Source organism: Pongo pygmaeus, chromosome 19 (assembly GCF_028885625.2).
Source record: "Pongo pygmaeus isolate AG05252 chromosome 19, NHGRI_mPonPyg2-v2.0_pri, whole genome shotgun sequence".
Lineage (NCBI taxonomy): Eukaryota > Metazoa > Chordata > Mammalia > Primates > Hominidae > Pongo > Pongo pygmaeus.
In genome coordinates this window covers 57,371,892-57,391,417 of record NC_072392.2, presented here as the reverse complement: position 1 = coordinate 57,391,417, position 19,526 = coordinate 57,371,892, and the positions used below count along the sequence as shown (strand labels likewise).

Genomic DNA, 19,526 nt, shown 5'->3' with positions numbered 1-19,526 from the left:
TATTGTATTGTACTGTATTCCTCCGCCTCCTGGGTTCAAACAATTGTCACGCCTCAGCCTCCCAAGTAGCTGGGATTACAGGTATGGGCACGAGCCACCACACCTGGCTGATTTCTGTATTTTTAGTAGAGATGGGGTTTCACCATGTTGCAAGGCTGGTCTCAAGCTCCTAAGCTCAAGTGATTTTGCCCACCTCTGCCTCCCAAAGTGCTAGGATTACAGGTATGAGTCACCACACCCAGCCTCTTACTGTTCTTACATTTTCTCTTTGCTCCTCCATTCCTGCACCCACTCTTCATTTCTCACTGCTCCTGACCATAGGTACCCACCTTACTATATATAATAAATCTCTTTGAAATGAATATATATCTTTGGGAAATACTTAGGCTGTTTTTAGAGCAATGTTCAAAAAATATTTAATGTATGGCAAGAAACAGGCCAATTTGAATAAGAATAGTGAAACAAGGTGCCTACCATCCCCCACCAGGGAGGGAGGCCCAGAGGCAACTGGGATGGGCAAGAAGTATTCAAGTACTTCAGTGTTTAACAACCAGTAAGGGTGTACTGATAAATGAAAAGTTGAAATCAACAGCTGCTTTGCATGTATGTACCTGACTATATAGGTCCTTCTTTACCTTTTGCAAAATTAAATACTATGTTTATATTATTATAAGTATTTATGTTATATCTGTTGTAGACAGGTCTATTTTTACAGGCATATATGTTGATTTCACATTTTTACATAGTATCCCAATGTATGCATTCACATCTTCCATGAGTTAATTCACTATTAACTGAGCACCTTTATTCAATTAAGTGGTAGTGCTGTGGCAATAGTGATGAAGAACAGGCAAGGCTCTTCACTTACTGATGGAACCCAGGGCTACATTAGGACTTTAGGTGGGACCTGGGCATTTTTGTCTTCATGGACCCTCTCCTCCAGGAAAAAATACTTAAAAGTTATAATTTTTTTACTCCATTCTATTAACTTAAAACCATGGGTATTTTTTTCTGCTTTTAAAGAAATCAGAAAATTATAGCGACGTTCTAAAAGTATTGTGGTCCCTGGACACTGTACCTACTACCTAATCGTAAGTCACCCCTACAAAGATCCCTTCTCTTACATAACTACAGTGCCACAATGAACAGAGAGCAAACAGAACTAATTCTTCAGAGGGTAAATCCATTACGTGAGTAAAGGACACCACTTTACAAGATGATGAAACAAGAGAGTAAGTACAAAACTACTATGGAAACATCCTCTTCTAATGAAAAATGGAAATAAATTCTTCAAGTTGCCTTTGCATTGTGAATGAAATAATATAGGTGTCTGATAGTGATAAACCAGAAGCTGTCAGATTAAAAATCTCAAGCTATGTCATGCTGTAGATCTGTGATGCATTATAGATGTTAAAAACAAATCAAGACATGGTATTTCTCTAACCACTTGCTAGAATCAATGGGAAAACTTTTATGTTCAAAAAGAAAAACCTAAACATCTTTAACAATTAACACAAGACCACAATCACCTTTTAATATATATCACTTAAGTAACCAGAAGAATTTCAAGTCTGCTAAAGATGCAGCCAAGCATCTAAAGGGGTACATATTTACTCTGTTTCGCTAGAGATTCAACACTCATTTTCCTCTTATTAATGGATGGAAAAGCAATTTCCCTGCCAAGGAGGGGTAATTATTTAAAATGTAGATGTGTTGTACTTTACATTTCTCAGTTGCTCAGCTGGCAGAAGTAATGCCTCTGGAAAGCAAATCAATTATTTACTGAATTAAAGGTGGCAGGTCTGTTCGTGTCAGGCTTATTGCACAGAGTTGAGGATTTCTTCCTTATGTTTCTAATGATAGTTTGATAAATAAGAAATAGTTTGTTGTCCAAAAATATAATAGTATACTAATCTATTGTTCTTATTACATAAAAATGTCATTTCCATGGGGTCCCTTTTTTTTTTGAGACGGGGTCTTGCTCTGTCACTCAATCTGGAGTACAGTGGCACCATCTCGGCAACCTCTGCCTCCTGGCTCAAGAGATTCTCCTGCCTCAGCCTCCCCAGTAGCTGGGATTACAGGCATGTGCCACTACACTCAGCTAATTTTTGTATTTTTAGTAGAGACGAGGTTTCGCCATGTTGGCCAGGCTGGTCTCGAACACCTGACCTCAAGTAATCCGCCCTCCTCAGCCTCCCAAAGTGCTGGGAATACTGGGATGAGCCACCGCTTCCAGCCTCCATGGGGTATTTTAAATTACTATCTATTACATATTTCAGTTTTAGTTATCTGTGATATGTATCTGCAGGTATTATAATTTGCCATCATGGATCACTCCCAATATATAGAGATGGAGACAATTCTTTTTTTTTTTTTTTTTTTTGAGACGGAGTCTCGCTCTGTTGCCCAGGCTGGAGTGCAGTGGCACGATCTTGGCTCACTGCAAGCTCCGCCTCCCGAGTTCACGCCATTCTCCTGCCTCAGCCTCCCAAGTAGCTGGGACTACAGGCGCCCGCCACCATGCCTGGCTAATTTTTTGTATTTTTTAGTAGAGACAGGGTTTCACTGTGTTAGCCAGGATGGTCTCGATCTCCTGACCTTGTGATCCACCCACCTTGGATCACAGTGCTGGGATTACAGGTGTGAGCCACCATGCCCAGCCAGACAATTCTTATTCAAACCACAATTTAGACATAAGTTGATTTTATTCAACAAATGAATAACAACATTGAATAAATGTCTTAATTTTGCCCTGCTATATTTTTTCCATGATTACAATTATGAAGCAATCCAATGGAATTAATTATTGTAATTACTCAATGTACATTTACTCAGTATCAAGTATGTGAAAGCTACTGGGCTAATACCTGGGGACAAAATATTAACACAAGCTTACCTCTAACAGAGAACACATTGAAAAGATACTCTGATGGATGTAAATAATTTAAAAACTAGGATGAAGGTGATTGATAATAATGAAAACAGAAACAACTAATATCTATTGAGGTTACTCTATTTGTTAGATATTATTTTATTTTTTATTTTTTTTTAGACAGGATCTTGCTCTGTCACCCAGGCTGGAGCACAGTGGCGTGATCTCAGCTCACTGCAATTTCTGCCTCCCAGGCTTAAGCAATCCTCCTGCCTCAGCCTCCCAAGTAGCTAGACCTACAGGCGTGCACCACCACACCCAGCTAATATTTGTATTTTTTGTAGAGACAGAGTTTCACCATGTTGCCTAGGCTGGTCTCTAACTCCTGAGCTCAAGCTATCCACCCACGTTGGCCTCCCAAAGTATTGGGATCAAAGGTGTGAGCCAGTGCATCTGGCCAGGTATTATTTTAGATATCATTACGAGCCCCCATTTTATTGATGAGGAAACTGAGGCATTGAGTGTGACAAGCAGATTAACTAGCTTGCCCAATTGGGTGACAAGGTGAAGGAGGAAGGGGAACATGACATTTTATGTAGACTCAGGGAAGACTTCTTAAATGATATTTAAGATAGGAATCAGCGTAAGAGTTAGCCAGGCAAAAGAAGATTCCGGCCAGGTGTGGTAGCTCACGCCTGTAATCCTAGTACTTTGGGAAGCCAAGGTGGGCAGATTGCCTGAGCTCAGGAGTTTGAGACCAGCCTGTGCAACATGGTGAAATGCCATCTCTACTAAAAATACAAAAAATTAGCAATGTGTGGTGGCACGTGCCTGTAATCTCAGCTACTCAGGAGCCTGAGGCAGGAAAATCGCTTGAACCCGGGAGGTAGAGGTTGCAGTGAGCTGAAATTGTGCCACTGCACTCCAGCCTAGGCAACAGAGCGAGGCTCCATCTCAAAAAAAATAAAATAAAAAATAAAGTTTATTAATTTTTTTTAAAGTTCCTTGAAAATGTTATTCACTTTGTCCCTGAGAGCAACAAGTTTACATTGCCCATATTGAATCTGCCCAGATCTAACCATGGGGATCAATCTGGTACTTCTAAACAAATCATAAATGCTGCCACTAAAATATTTGTTTTAATTCTGGCCTCAAAGTCACAGCTAATAAATAAGAATGGGAGTTAAAAAACTGAAAAAAAAATGAATGCAGCTGCTGAACTAGAAGTTTCACAGATCTATTTAATAGCATCACTTCATGTCTTTTCTGAATAGGTCCCATACAAGACAGAAATGTTTGCCACCCAGTCAACCAACCTACATGGTCTCCCAAATTCATTTTGCAGTGTTATTCCATCATGTACATTTTATAGTATTTTTAACGTTTCCCAGGAAGTGGCTATGGGCCTGGTTTGTTCTTGGATTTTGTTGTCCAGGACGTGTTTATAATACTGTTGTCTAAAAATATGTCTTTCTTTTAAAAAGACTAAAAGGGCTGGACGCAGTGGCTCATGTCTGTAATCCCAACACTTTGGGAGGCTGAGGCAGGTGGATTACCTGAGGTCAGGAGTTCAAGACCAGCCTAGCCAACATGGCAAAACCCCATCTCTACTAAAAAAGATACAAAAATTAGCTGGGTGCAGTGGCGCACACCTGTAATCCCAGCTACTCGGGAGGCTGGGGCAGCAAGAATTTTTCTTGCTTCTTTCATTCAAATAATATTTATGGTGCCAGGCACTGAACCAGGCTTGAACCTGGAGGCGGAGATTGTGATGAGCCGAGATCACACTACTGCACTCCAGCCTGGGCAACAGAGCAAGACTCCGTCTCAAAAAATGAATGAATGAATGAAGACTAAAAGGAATTTATTTATATTCTTAAGTGTAACAGTGACAAACACAGGTAAACTGGTTTGAGTAAGATCAGCTTTAAAAACAAAAATCACACAATCAACTTTTTGCCATGTTTTGTTTGTTTTACATAAACTTCCCTAAACTAGTAAAAAGTATTCTAACAAGCAATACTGTTTTTATTAGCCATATTACATACCCCATGAAAATGCCTTTAACCAAATTAGATAATTATTAGAGGGTTAAAACTTCCTAATATAAATTTTAAAACATATATGGTTACATGTATGGGTAAAGAAGGACTGGAGTATGTCATTGGAGGATCTATTAGTTATATTTTGGAAAAAGCCAATTTAAATTAAAAACCGTAACTACTGTGTTAAGGCCTATTGAAATTACATATCTTTTTACAAAACGTGAATTAATAAAAGTTCAGAAGCTAACAAATATAATTCAGCCAGTGTTGCAGAGAACTATCTCATTTTACTTAATTTTTTAATTTTTTTTTCCAGACAGGCTCTTACTCTGTAACCCAGGCTAGAGTGCAATGATGGGATCAGAGCTCACTGCAGCCTTAACTTCTTGGTTCAAGCAAGTCTTCCATCTCAGCCTCCCAATTAAGTAGCTGGGACTACAGGCACGTGCCACCACGCCCAGGTAATTTAAAAAATTTTTTTTTAGATACAGGATCTTGGTTTGTTGCCCAGGCTGGTCTCAAACTCCTGGCCTCCAGTGTTGGTCCCCCCATCTCAGCCTCCTGGATCACCGGGATTATGAGCAATGTGCCCGACTCCTACCTCATTTTATAATGTCGCATTTCTTAATCACATTAGTAAATTTATGATTTACTAGTGGGAAGGACTTAAATGAAGAGTGCTAGAAAATACATCATTTTATCTCACAAAAACATTTTTAAAACTATAAGACAAATAATAATTTAAGGGAAAAAAACCCAGCTACTGAGGTATCTATGCATTTACAAATAGCAATGCAGTTTCCTCACTAAAACATGTCCTCTATGTATGTGTGTGTATATGTATGTATACCAATCAGAAGGGTTAGAAGACTAAATATGAACCAGAAACTAGCAAAGCAAAATAAAATGTCACCTAATGATACGAGCTGATAAATGGTTAGAAGCCATGGCTAACCCCAGTTACTTTTTGTACAAAGCTGGGTAGCTACTGACTAGCACTTGCTAATTAAAAAAAGAAAGAAAAAATCCAGACTTCCACATCATTGAGAATTGAGCACTTCCTGCATCCTTGCTCATAATCAAGTAATAAGTCAATATTCAGAACAGCAAAAATACTCAAAGCTGAAAGTAAATAATTAAGATGAATTGTAAGTAATTGCCTACCAGCTACTATAAAGCATTGTGCAAACCAACTGTATGAGTGGTTGCTGAGTTATAAACCCTCCACTGAATACAGATATCTAAACAGGTATGAAGGATTTATAAAATGTTGCAGAAATGAGGACACATTGAAAAACATATCTGTGCACAACAAACTAATGAGTCCACTATACATACTATGGTTCACAATCCATATTTTTCTTGCTTCTTTCATTCAAATAATATTTATGGTGCCAGGCACTGAATCATTATTTTCTAATTAAATATCTTTTAGGTCCCAGCTTGGAACTGATTTCCCTTTGAAGAACTATCTCCAAAACCAGGCTAGGATGCTGTCCTTACTCCACAAAGGGTTTTCCTTCCTTAAGACCCTATTTGTGCATTTGCAACTAACCAGCAAGCAGACTCTATGCATAGGGACTATCTCTTATTAAGTGAATTACCAAGACTTAGCCAGACAAGGTGAATAGAGTCACTAGTGAAAGAGGTATCTTCCAATGTGTTAGCTGAAACAGGTGAAATCACACCAGCAAGCTTCAACCTTTTTGATAAAGGGTTCTAAAACATTTTTGTAGTGTGGATCCTTTTAGCAATATGATGAAGCCAAGAACCACTTTCTCAGAATGAAATTAAAACACAAAATAAAATACTTAAGATTTTAAAAAATTAAAATATAAGTAGTATAAGTGCTTTTTTGTTAATATATTAAATTATAGGCTCTATCATAATTTTGAAGCATAAGCAATATTTAGAGAGTTATATATAAATGTGAAATGATATAAAAATAACCATTATTTTCATCACTCACAAGTTTACAGGTACAATTAACTAATTAGCATCTCCATATAGGATTATTTCCAATGATATTAACAGGCTTCATAGATTGCTATATGAAACAATTATGTAATACCAGAACAAGGAAACTCTATACACCATGAACCATTTCAAAGTGAATAAATTCCAGAAGAACTTTAGTAGAATCTCATCAAAATTTCTATAGAAAAATAAGGAAAGGACCGGGCGTGGTAGCTCATGCCTGTAATCCCAGCACTTTGGGAGACCAAGGCAGGTGGATCACGAGGTCAAGAGATTGAGACCATACTAGCCAATATGGTGAAACCCCGTCTCTACTAAAAATACAAAAAAAAAAATTAGCTGGGCATGGTACACGCCTGTAGTCCCAGCTACTTGGCAGGCTGAGGCACAAGGATCGCTTGAACCTGGGAGGCGGAGGCTGCAGTGAGCTGAGATCGTGCCACTGCACTCCAGCCTGGCAACAGAGCAAGACCCTGTCTCAAAAAAAAAAACAAAAAACAAAAAAAAAAGAAAGAAAGAAAAAATAAAAGAACTAAAAAATACTGAACTGACCTATCACTTTCATTGTCAAAATAGAGACTACCATGCCTAATACAGTGCCATACATCTACAGTGGGGAATAGTTCAAAAGAATTCACTAAGTTTCCTATTACTCTGAGACACCATGCCAAGCAGTAGAGATACAAAGATTAATGACATCTGATCTCTTTGTAGGAGGAACAGATAAGTTAGCAAGGGAAACAAATATTTAAACAAATGATTGTCACAAAATAAATTACATCATAGTTATAAACCTAGTGTCCCAGCAACACAGAAAAATAGGTATAAATATTGCTATTTTTAACCTTATCATATAAACACAAATGTGAGAGGTCAAAGAAATCAAATGGCAAATGTAGATCAAAATTATGAAACCATTTTATGATGACTACAACACTCTTTATATTATATAATATGTTCTTCTTATAATGCAAAGTCATAGGAAAAAAATACAGCTGCCAGTGTCAGAAGCACTGTAGGGTTATTTGAAATATACACTAACACAAAGGAGATCTGACATAACAGATGGAATATCAATATGAGTCATACCGGTTATTCAAAGTGGAGTGCTACAAGTGACATAACTTCCAGGCTGTTTTTTCACATTTAACTTAATTCCCACAACACTCAGAGAATTTCAATAAATCTTGCCTTTATTAATTAAATCAATCCTACTGATTACCAATCACTATAAAAATCCTGTTCCCTTAATCAAAGATGACTTACTAAGATATTAGAGGGTAGATATTCAAAGTGCTTTATAAAATAATATCTCTATATAATGATAATCTCTTACTATCATTCTTTATTTGAAAAGATGAAAAGAAGGGGAAAAGGATTGGCTTTTCCCATCAATTTTAAGTGATATAATCATTTCTGAAAACTAAGATTAAAAATAGCATGCTCCTTAGATACATCAACCAAATGGATAAGATCTGAAAAGACTGCAAGTTTATGATGACTATACCAGCTCTGAAAACAAAAGAGCAGTTTTATTTACAAAGTATTTTTAAAATACAGATTGAGCATTCCTAATCTGAAAAACCAAAATCCTCACAAAAATTTATGTTCTTCTTATAATGCAAACCAAAATGCTCTGAAATGCTCCAAAACTGTAGCACTGACATGATGCCACAACTGGAGAATCCACACCTAACCTCATGTACAAAGTCTCAGTTAAAATGCAGTCAAAACTACGTTTCATGCACAAAATCACTTAAAATATGCTATAAAATCACCTTCAGGCTATGCGTATAGGGTATACACAAAACAAATAAATTTTGTATTAGACTTGGGTCCCACCGCCAAGATAACTCATTAAATATGCAAATATTCCAAAATCAAAAAAAAATCTAAAATCAGAAAGACTTCTGGTCCCAAGCATTTCAGATATAAAGTACTCAACCTGTAACTTGTTTCCTACCACTGGAAGTATTACACCAACTCCTTACTGTGAAAATTGGTCATTTAAAAGAAAAAGAGAGAGAGAATTAGGCATTTATACCACTTTTGACATACAGGAGAAATGCTGTTTACTCCTGGCTGATGAGAGAAAACTTTTTCTATAGAAGAATAACAGTCAGTAAATGCAGAGACCAGGACAGAATTAAGAAAACAACCCACCATTCTACAACCTTCAATGTAACAAAATTATTAATTAAAAAGCTGCTTCAGAAATAATGTCAAAATGACATACTGTAGAGTACTTGTTAATCTCCATAAGAAAAACCTATTTCCAATAATGTAGATACTTGATAGTCATTACCTTACTCATGTGATCAAATATAGCACCACAAACAGGGAGACAACCTAAAATAATGTGTCTCCTATTGGGATCAAATGATGTAGACAGCAATACTTACGAAGTTTAGAAACAAACAAACAAAAACTCCTTAGCCTGAATGGATTTATGCTTCTAGACTTAACTTCCAGTTAAACAGATAGATATCCAGGGAATGGAGAAATACAAAAACATTATCATAATGAAAAAAATCTGGCCAAGCATGGTGGCAATACTTTGGGAGGCTAAGGCAGGAGAATTGCTTGAGGCCAGGAGTTCAGGACCAGCCTGGGCAGCATAGTGAGACTCTGTCTTTATCTTTTTTTAAAAAAATAGTAAAATTAAATAAAAATTAAAAAATCTTACAAATGCAGAATTTAAATAAGATAACTACTCTGGATATTGTGAAAAGAAAATTAAGAGTACAAATCATATGCTATATTAAAAGGAACTAAAAAGATATAACAAAATGTAAGGAGTAAACCTTAAGAAGAAAAAGAAAAAGAGCACCACTAAAAAAAACCCGAGAAAATTAAATTAGCTTACAAAGTGTTGTAAGTTACACAGAAACTTCAAGTTACAAAAAAAATACTGCTCATATCCATTAATATTCTAGTTTGGAATACTGAAGTTCTTGGAGTAATTATAAACAGAAATTCATTCAACTCAACAACATTGTTTAAATGGCTGCTATTTAATAGCTACTTTATCGAGAACAAAACTAATTTTAGAGGGATTTTAGAGGGGTACTAAATTTTTATTATAGATTCCTTTATTCAATATAATGACTTAATAACTTTTCTGATATATACTGATACATGAAGAAAAGTCAGATTCCATATTCCATATTTGACTGGAAAACCCATTATATAAATGGTCTACAAAAAAAAAAAAAAAGAAAGCCAACTTACCACTTGTATTAAAAGCCATGCAGCACACTGGCTTCTCATGGGCAGGGAAGTGGGCCACAATGCCATCACTGTCAGAATCCTCACTCACAAGCACCTTCACAAAAGAAATAAAGACAAATGGAGGTAAATATTTTCTCACCGATAACCGAGCTTGAAGACTGTAAGAAGGTACATCACAAACCACTGACCAAATAACATGTTTCCACTCTAGTAGATTATTCTTGCCAATATAAGGAGAGAATTCCACTTTAGAATTGAGGAAGAGATACAACATGCCCCCAAGCACATCAGTCATATAAACTCTAAAAAGAGTCAGCTGACTTGACTGTAGATGACAGAAACAATTACTTCTTCAAGTTTAGGTTCAGAGGAAAAAAAAATGATACAATCAACTATTTTCAATTCTTTACAAAATGTAATCACTTAGCGCTTTATCCAAGGACAGGAAATACAGGTCTTACTGTGTTATGGGATCTGCTGGGAAATCACAATTTTTTGCCCATTATTGAAATATAAGAACAGGGAGAAAACAACATAATTTGTTAAACATAAATAAACAGGTGTATAATCATCCAATAATATTTTCATATTATAGTATGAAAGTCGTGTTCTTCAACTCTCAGTTTATAGAGAGAAATAGAACTTCTTTGAAATGACTATCAAATCACAAAAGCAGAGGTACATTAGAAGAGGTACCTCTGTATCTCAAATGGAGTTTCTTTTATTCACTCCTCTTAATTTTTAAGGCTACACTGAAATATAATTTATATTCCATATAATTTCCCATCATAAGTTCAACAACTTTTTAAAAATTGTTTTACTTATCTAATGTTTCAGAAAGAAAACATGTTACACCAATTTTGGATCATAATATTTAGACACAGAGAAATTTGATTTTAAGTAGCCTTGGAAGTTGTCCTACACTGGCAATGCTATTTTTTTTTCTTTCAAAAATGCATGTTAGAGTCAAGTCTTACTATGTGTAAAATACTCTGCTTAGAGCTCAGAATATAAACCAAATGTTATTCCTGCCCTGAAAGATACAGAGCAAATGACCAGAACAGTTATTTTATCAGTTACAACATATATGCAAATACAGCCCCAAAAAAAATGTACTTAAGCACCGAGATAGTATTTGTGTGAGTGAAAGCTTTACAAAGATACAACTTGCACACCATAAAAGCTACCCGTTTTAACTGTACAGTTCAATCATGCTATACAATATCATAACCATCACAACAAGCCATCATAAAAATGTCTGAAACGTTATCCTGTCAGATCTTTACACCTTATTGATCTAGCTAGAACTTCTGATTCAATCTAGCTACAAATACATTGATTATATTGATCTTTTCAAATAACCAATTTTAGACTTTTCCAATATTTCACTGTTTGCTGTTCCATCAGCTTCTATCCAGATCTTTATTATTTGCTTCATTAGTCTTGCATTGGTTATAATTTGCTCTTCTTTTTATAATCTTTTAAGGGAAACACTTAGATTATTAATTTCAGGCCATTTTCTTGTCCTAATATAAGCATTTAAAGCTGTAAATTTTCTTCCATATAATACTATAGTTATACTCCATAAATTTTTATACATTGTTTTCATTTTCATTCAATTCAAAATATTTGCTAATGTCCCTAAGCTTCTTTCTTTGACCCATGAGTTATTTACAAGTGCGTTTTATTTCCAAATATTTGGAGATTCCCCAAATTGAATTTTGTTATTGATTTCCATTGTCCTTAGAGAAATACTCCGCATGACTTTAATCCTTTTAAAGTTATTAAGATTTGTTTCATGGCCAAGCATCTGTTCTATCATGTACAATGAATGTCCCAGATGTTTTTGAAAATAATGTGCATTCTGCAGTTTTGGGCGGTCAAGTTAGAAAATAGTGTTAATCATGTCTTCTAAGTCTTTTCTAATTTTCTATCTAGTTGTTCTATCAATTATTTTTTAACAGAGAAATAGTCATACATGTTTACTAACATGCATGGGGAAAATTACAGAGTGCTTATTCCTATCAACTAATGAGAATAAATTATGGAAATCTTGAGCTGTAATAAAGAGCTAAAATTGGGCTGGGCGCGGTGGCTCATGCCTGTAATCCCAGCACTTTGGGAGGCCGATGTGGGGGGATCACGAGGTCAGGAGTTCGAGACCAGCCTGACCAATATGGTGAAACCTTGTCTCTACTAAAAATACAAAAATTAGCCAGGCCTGGTGGTGCGTACCTGTAATCCTAGCTACTCAGGAGGCTGAGGCAGGAGAATTGCTTGAATCTAGGAGGCGGAGGTTGCAGTGAGCTGAGATTGCACCATTGCACCCCAGCCTGGGCAACAGAGCGAGACTCTGTCTCAAAAAAAAAAAAAAAAAAGAACTAAAATGTCTTCTTTCAATTTTGTCAGATTTTGTTCAATGTTTTTAGGGGCTGTGTTGTTAGGTATTTATATACTAATAATTGTTTTATTAATTATACATATTAATAGTGGTTTTCCTGAACAAGTATTACTGAGAAAAAAAAAGAAAAAAGTTTTATCTGTATTATGTATTAACAATTGTTTTATTATATTGACCCTTTTATCGCGAATGAAATGTCTCTCTTTTACTCCAGTAATACTTCTTGACGTAAAGTCTTTAATATTACTATGGCCACTCTAATTCTATTATGGTTATTGTTTACATGATATATTTTTTTAAATTTCAACTTTTAGATACAAGGGGTGCATGTGCAGGTTTGTTACACGGACATATTGCACCCAGGTAGTGAGCATAGCACCCAATAGGAACTCATACTCCTCCTTCCTCCCTCCGCACTCTAGTAGTTTGCAGTGTCTATTAATAGTTCCCATGTTGATGTCCATGTGTGGTCAACGTTTAGCTCCCACTTATAAGTGAGAACATGGAGTATTTGGTTTTTCATTTCTCCATTAATTTGCTTAAGATTTTGGCCTCCAGCTCCATACATGTTGCTGTAAATGACATGATTTCATTCTCCTTATGGCTGTGTAGTATTCCATGGTGTATGTATAACACATTTCCTTTATTCAATCCACTGCTGGTGGGTACTTAGGCTGATTCCATGTCTTTGCTATTGTTAATAGCATGGTGATTAATATACAAGTACATGTCTCTTTTTGGTAGAGCCATTTATTTTCCTGTGGGTATATAACCATTAGTGGGATTGCTGGGTCAAATGGTAGCTCTGTTTAAGTTCTTTGAGAAGTCTCCAAACTGCTTTCCACAGTGGCTGAACTAATTCAGACGCCCACCAGCAGTGTATACGTGTTCCCTTTTCTCCACAGCCCCACCAGCATCTGTTGTTGTTGTTATTGTTGTTGTTGTTGTTGTTGTTGTTGTTAGAGATGGAGTCTTGCTCTGTCGCCCAGGCTGGAGTGCAGTGGCATGATCTCGGCTCACTGCAACCTCTGCCTCCCAGGTTCAAGCGATTCTCCTGCCTCAGCCTCCTGAGTAGCTGGGACTATGGGCACCCGCCACCATGTCCAGCTAATTTTTTGTGTTTTTAGTAGAGATGGGATTTCACTGTGTTAGCCAGGATGGTCTTGATCTCCCGACCTTGTGATCTCCCTGCCTTGGCCTCCCAAAGTGCTGGGATTACAGGCATGAGCCACCAGGCCCAGCCGGTTTTTGACTTTTTAATAACAGCCATTCTGACTGGTGTTAAGATGGCATCTCATGTGGTTTTGATTAGCATTTCCCTGATGATGAGAGATGATGAGCATTTTTCCATGTTTGTTGGCCCATACGTATGTCTTCTTTTAAGAAGTGTCTGTGTGTCCTTTGCCCACTTTTAATGGGGTTATTTGTTCTTGTTGATTTAAGTTCCTTATAGATGCTGGATATTAGACCTTTATCAGATAAACCATTTGCAAATATTTTCTCCCATTCAGTAGTTGTCTGTTTTTTCTGTTGATAGTTTCTTTTGCTGTCCAGAAGCTCTTTAGTTTAATCAGGTGGCACTTGTCAATATTTGTTTTTTGTTGCAATTGCTTTTGGGGACTCAGCCAAAAATTATTTACCGAAGCAGATGTCAAAAAGGGTATTTCCTAGGTTTTCATCTATGATTTTTAGTTTGAGGTCTTACATTAAAATTTTTAAAGCATGTCACGTATTTTTTACCATCATTTTATTTTCAAACAAGTGGTCTTTGAATCTGAAGCAATTTGGGTCTGACACATTTGCCATTAGTATATTGTTGGTATAATTGGATTTTAAGTTTGCCATTTTGCTATGTATATTTATATGTCTTAGGTGTTTGTTGTTCCTCCTATCTTCTTCTTTTGTGTTTAGAAAATATCTTTAGCATTAATATTTTAAGTCCTCTGTTACTTTTTCTGAGTAATTTCTTAGTGGTAGTTGGAGGGATTATAATATGCATATTAACTTATCATCTATTTCAGGTTAATATTGATTAAATTCCAGTAAAATACAGCTCATTGATTGAATATACTGGCATCTGCTACCTACTCCTTTGAGTTATCATCTTCCTATGTATTACCAATTTAAAAATAACTTGTCATTATTTAAAAAAAAAAAAACAGGAAAAAGCCTTCCCCTATGAAAGCCAATTTTAAAAATTAGAAGTGGGCCGGGCACGGTGGCTCACGCCTGTAATCCCAGCACTTTGGGAGGCCAAGGCGGGTGGATCACGAGCTCAAGAGATCGAGACCATCCTGGCCAACATGGTGAAACCTCGTCTCTACTAAAAATACAAAAATTAGCTGGACGTGGTGGCACACACCTGTAGTCCCAGATACTCAGGAGGCTGAGGCAGGAGAATCACTTAAACCCATGAGGCAGAGGTTGCAGTGAACTGAGATCGCACCACTGCACCACTCCAACCTGGCAACAGAGTGAGCCTTCGTCTCAAGAAAAAAAAAATGAGAAGTGTTATACCTGACGCACAGATATCAATGAAAGGACACAAAAAATATGAAAAAGCAAGGAAATATGACACCTCCAAAGAAACACAATTCGCCAACAATAGGTTTTAACCCCCCAAAAAATGTATAAAATCCCTGAAAACGAATTGAAAAATAATGATATTAAACAAGCCCAGTGGGATACAAGCAGACACAGACAACATTACAAAAAAAAAAGAAAAACAATTCAGGATATGAAAAAGAAATTCACCAAAGAGATAGATCTCATAAGAAAGAACCAAACAGAAATCCATAAACTGAATAACTCAATGAATGACATAAAAATACAAGTGAGGCCGGGTGTGGTGGCTCACACCTGTAATCCCAGCACTTTGGGAGGCTGAGGTGGGTGGATCACGAGGTCAGGAGATCGTGCCCATCCTGGCTAACACGAGACCATCCTGGCTAACATGGTGAAACTCTGTCTCTACTAAAAAATACACAAAATTAGCTGGGCATGGTGGCAGGCGCCTGTAGTCCCAGCAACTCGGGAGGCTTAGGCAGGAGAATGGCGTGAACCCAGGAGGCGGAGCTTGCAGTGAGCCAAGATTGCGCCACTGCACTCCAGCGTGGGTGACAGAGCAAGACTCTGCTCAAAAAAAAAAATTGGGAAGCTTCAACAATAGACTAGATGAAACAGAAGAAAGAGATTTCAGTTTGACAAGACAGGCCTTTCAAACTAACCCAGTCAGATAAAAGAAAAAGAAAAAAGAATGAAGAAAGACAGGTTGGGTACAAATGTACACTTAGATCAAAGGAATAAGTTCTAACATTACATAGCAGAGTGACAATAGTTAACAACAATACATGGTACATTTAAAAACAGCTAGTAGTGAGGACTTAAAACGTTCTCTACACATAGAAATGCTAAGTGCTCATGGTGATATATATCCTAAATACCCTGATTTGATGATTACACGTTCTATGCATATAACAAAATATCACATGTACCCCAAAAATATGTACAAATATTACGTATCAATTTTTTAAAGATAACCAAATGGCCAATAAGCAAATGAAAAGAGGATTAGCATCACTATTCCTTAGGTAAATGCAAATTAAAATCATGATGAGATACTACTTTGCACTCATTAGGATGGCCATTTACATCATTAGGATGGCCATTATTTTTAAAAAGAAAAATAACTAGTGTTGGGGTAAGGATATACAAGAAATTGAGACCCTTATCCATCACTGGACATTCGCTGGTGGGAATGTAAAATGGTCCAGCCACTGTGAAAAATAGTTTGGTAATTCCTCAAAAAATTAAATATAGAATTACCATATGATCCAGCAATTTGACTTTTAGGTACATAACCAAAAGTATTACAAGTAGAGACTCAATTAGAAACGTGTCCACCAATGTTCACACAGGCATTATTCAAAATTGGCAAAAGGTGGCGGGGCACGGTAGCTCATGCTTGTAATCCCAGAACTTTGGGAGACCAAGGCAGGCAGATCACTTGAGGTCAGGAGTTTGAGACCAGCCTAGCCAATATAGCGAAACCTTGTCTCTACAAAAAATACAAGAATTAGCCAGACATGGTGGCAGATGCCTGTAATCCAGCTACTTGGGAGGCTGAGGCAAGAGAATCGCTTGAACCCAGGAGGCAGCAGTTGCAGTGAGCCAACATTGTGCCACTGCACTCCAGCCTTGGTAACAGAGCAAGACTCTATCTCAAAAAAAAGAAAAAAAAAAAATGGCAAAAGGTAGAAGTAAGCCAAATGTCCATCAATTAATAAATGGATAAACAAAATGTAGTATACACATTCAATGGAATATTATGGAGCCTTTAAAAAGTATGAAATTCTGATATATGTTACGACAGGTATGAACCTTGAAAATATTACGCTAAGTGAAATAAACCAGACACAAAAGGACGAATATTGTGGGATTGCACTATGTGATGTACCTAGAAACAGGCAAATTCAAACACAGAAAGTAGAATGCTGGTTACCAGGGCCTGGGAAACAGAGTACTGGGAAGTTATTGTTTAATGGGCAGAGACTTTCAGTTTCAGATGGTGAAAAAGTTTTGGAAAGGGATAGTACCTGTACTGATAATTATATAACATTACAAATGTACTTAATGCCACTAAAATGTACATTTTATATTGTTAAATAATATTATATTGTTTGCATATACCACATTTTATTTATCCACCCATTCATCAGTTGATGAATATTTAGATTTTTTCTACTTTTTGGCTATTGCAAACAATGCTGCAAATATTCAGAGTTTTATTGTGGATATATATTAGTCATATAACTGTTTAACATTTTGGGAAGAACTTTGAAACCCTTTTACAAAGTGAATGCACAGTTCTGACTAGCAGCTTAGAAGGGTCCCAATTTCTGCTTATCAGCCACAAGTATATCTTTTTCAAAGAAATGTTTATTCAAATCCATTGCTCATTGAAAATTAGGTAGTCTTTTTATTTTTGAGTTACAAGAGTTCTTTATATATTGTGAATACTGGTACCTTATCAAAAATATGATTTACAAATATTTTCTCCCCTTCTGTGAGTTGTCTTTTCATTTTCTTGATTGTGTCCACTGTAGCATAAATTTTGATTTTTATAAGGTTCAATTTATGTCCCCATTTTTTAAAATATAAAAATATTAAGTATTTCTTACACATACATCGATCAACACACATCAGATGATGTTACAATTTCTAACGCAATCATCAAATATAATCTTATAAATTCATTAAGAAGGATATCTTACATATACCTTTATTTTTACCCACCCCATTGTTGTTCTTTCATTTCTGAAGTTCTAAGCCTTCTTTTATTGTCATTTCCTTGGAAAACTTCTTTTTGCCATTTTTAAGAGTTGATCTGTGAGTGATAGGTTCTCTTAGTTTTCCTTTTTCTAAGAATGCCTTTATTTCCCTTTCATTTCTGAAGTATATTTTCACTACAAATGGAATTTGGGGCTACCAGTTCATTTATTTCAGTACTTTAAAGATATTGTACCACTTCCTTCAGCTTCCATGGATTCAGCTGGGGAATCTGCTGTCTATCAGACAGTGCTGGTGGGAATATAAACCAGCACAGGCACTTTGAAAAACAGTTGCACATTTCCTTTCTAAAAGTGCACTTATACAACTCAGCAATACTCTCGGGCATTTACAGAGAAATGAAAACATATCCACATTAAAAACCTTTACACAAATAATCACGACAGCTTTATTCATAATAGAAAAATGCTAGAAACAATGCAAATGTCCTTCAAGAGGTGAATAATTGAACAAACTGACACATTCATACAATGGAATACAGCAGAGTGATTGAAAAGTACAAACTACAGCTGGGCGTGGTGGCTTACACCTGTAATCCCAGCACTTTGGGAGGCCGAGGTGGGCAGATCACGAGGTCAGGAGATTGAGACCATCCTGGCTAACATGGTGAAACCCCGTCTCTACTAAAAAATACATAAAATTAGCCAGGTGTGGTGGCGGGCACCTGTAGTCCCAGCTACTCAGGAGGCTGAGGCAGGAGAATGGCGTGAACCCAGGAGGCAGAGCTTGCAGTGAGCCAAGATTGCGCCACTGCACTCCAGCCTGGGCGACAGAGAGAGACACTGTCTCAAAAAAGAAAAGAAAAGAAAAAAAGTACGAACTACATGTTGCAACCTGAATGGACTTCAAAGACAATATATTTAGTGTAAAACGCCCATCTTAAAATATTACATAATATATTATTCAATTTGCATAACATTGTCAGAGTCATAAAACTATAGAGGTGGAAAACAGATTAGTGTTTATCAGGAAAAAGGGATGGGGTGGGATGAGGGATGGCCATGAAATACAAAGAAGTATATGTTGATGAAACAGTTTAGAACAGTCCCGTATCTTAACTGTGGTGGGGGTTACATGAATGTACGCATGGGATAAAATTTCACAGCCCTACACATGCCCACATAAACACACCAATGAATGCAGGTTAAACAAATAGAGAAAACTGATTAAGACCTGTAGCCTAGTTAACAGAGTGTATCATTGTCCATTTTCTGAGTTGTTTTTTTTTTTTAACCCACATCACTCAGAAAATTTTCTTGTTTTGGTACTATACTATGGCTACAAATATATCATCATTCAGGTTAAGCTGGAGGAAGTAAGATGAAAGGCATGTGCAACTCACTGTGAGTCTATAATTACTTCAAAACTAATAAACATACACAATATATTGCAAGCTTTTGAGCGGCTCAGTTTCTGATAAGTAAAAAATGGTATCTCAGTTTTAATTTGCAGCTTTCTCATTAATAACAAGTGAAGTTATGGGTATATTTTATATCATTTACATGTATAGTTGACCTCTGAACAACTCATGTTTACAAGTGCTGACCCCCTGCACAGCTGAAAATCTGCATATGACTTTCGCTCCTCCAATACTTAACTACTAATAGCCTACTATTGACTGGAAGCCTAACTGATGAGAAAAATTGTC

At 36.5% G+C, this 19,526-nt stretch overlaps 1 protein-coding gene across 18 annotated transcripts in view; it reads right to left on the bottom strand.

The window, feature by feature from the left end:
• BCAS3 (BCAS3 microtubule associated cell migration factor) overlaps nt 1-19,526 on the bottom strand; it is a 703,320-nt gene that overhangs the window by 453,090 nt on the left and 230,704 nt on the right. For all 18 annotated transcript variants that reach the window (XM_054457118.2, XM_063655621.1, XM_054457116.2 and 15 more), the window contains exon 13: nt 10,129-10,222. In XM_054457118.2, the coding sequence (XP_054313093.1) occupies nt 10,129-10,222 (94 nt within the window). The remainder of the gene's footprint in view (nt 1-10,128; nt 10,223-19,526) is intronic.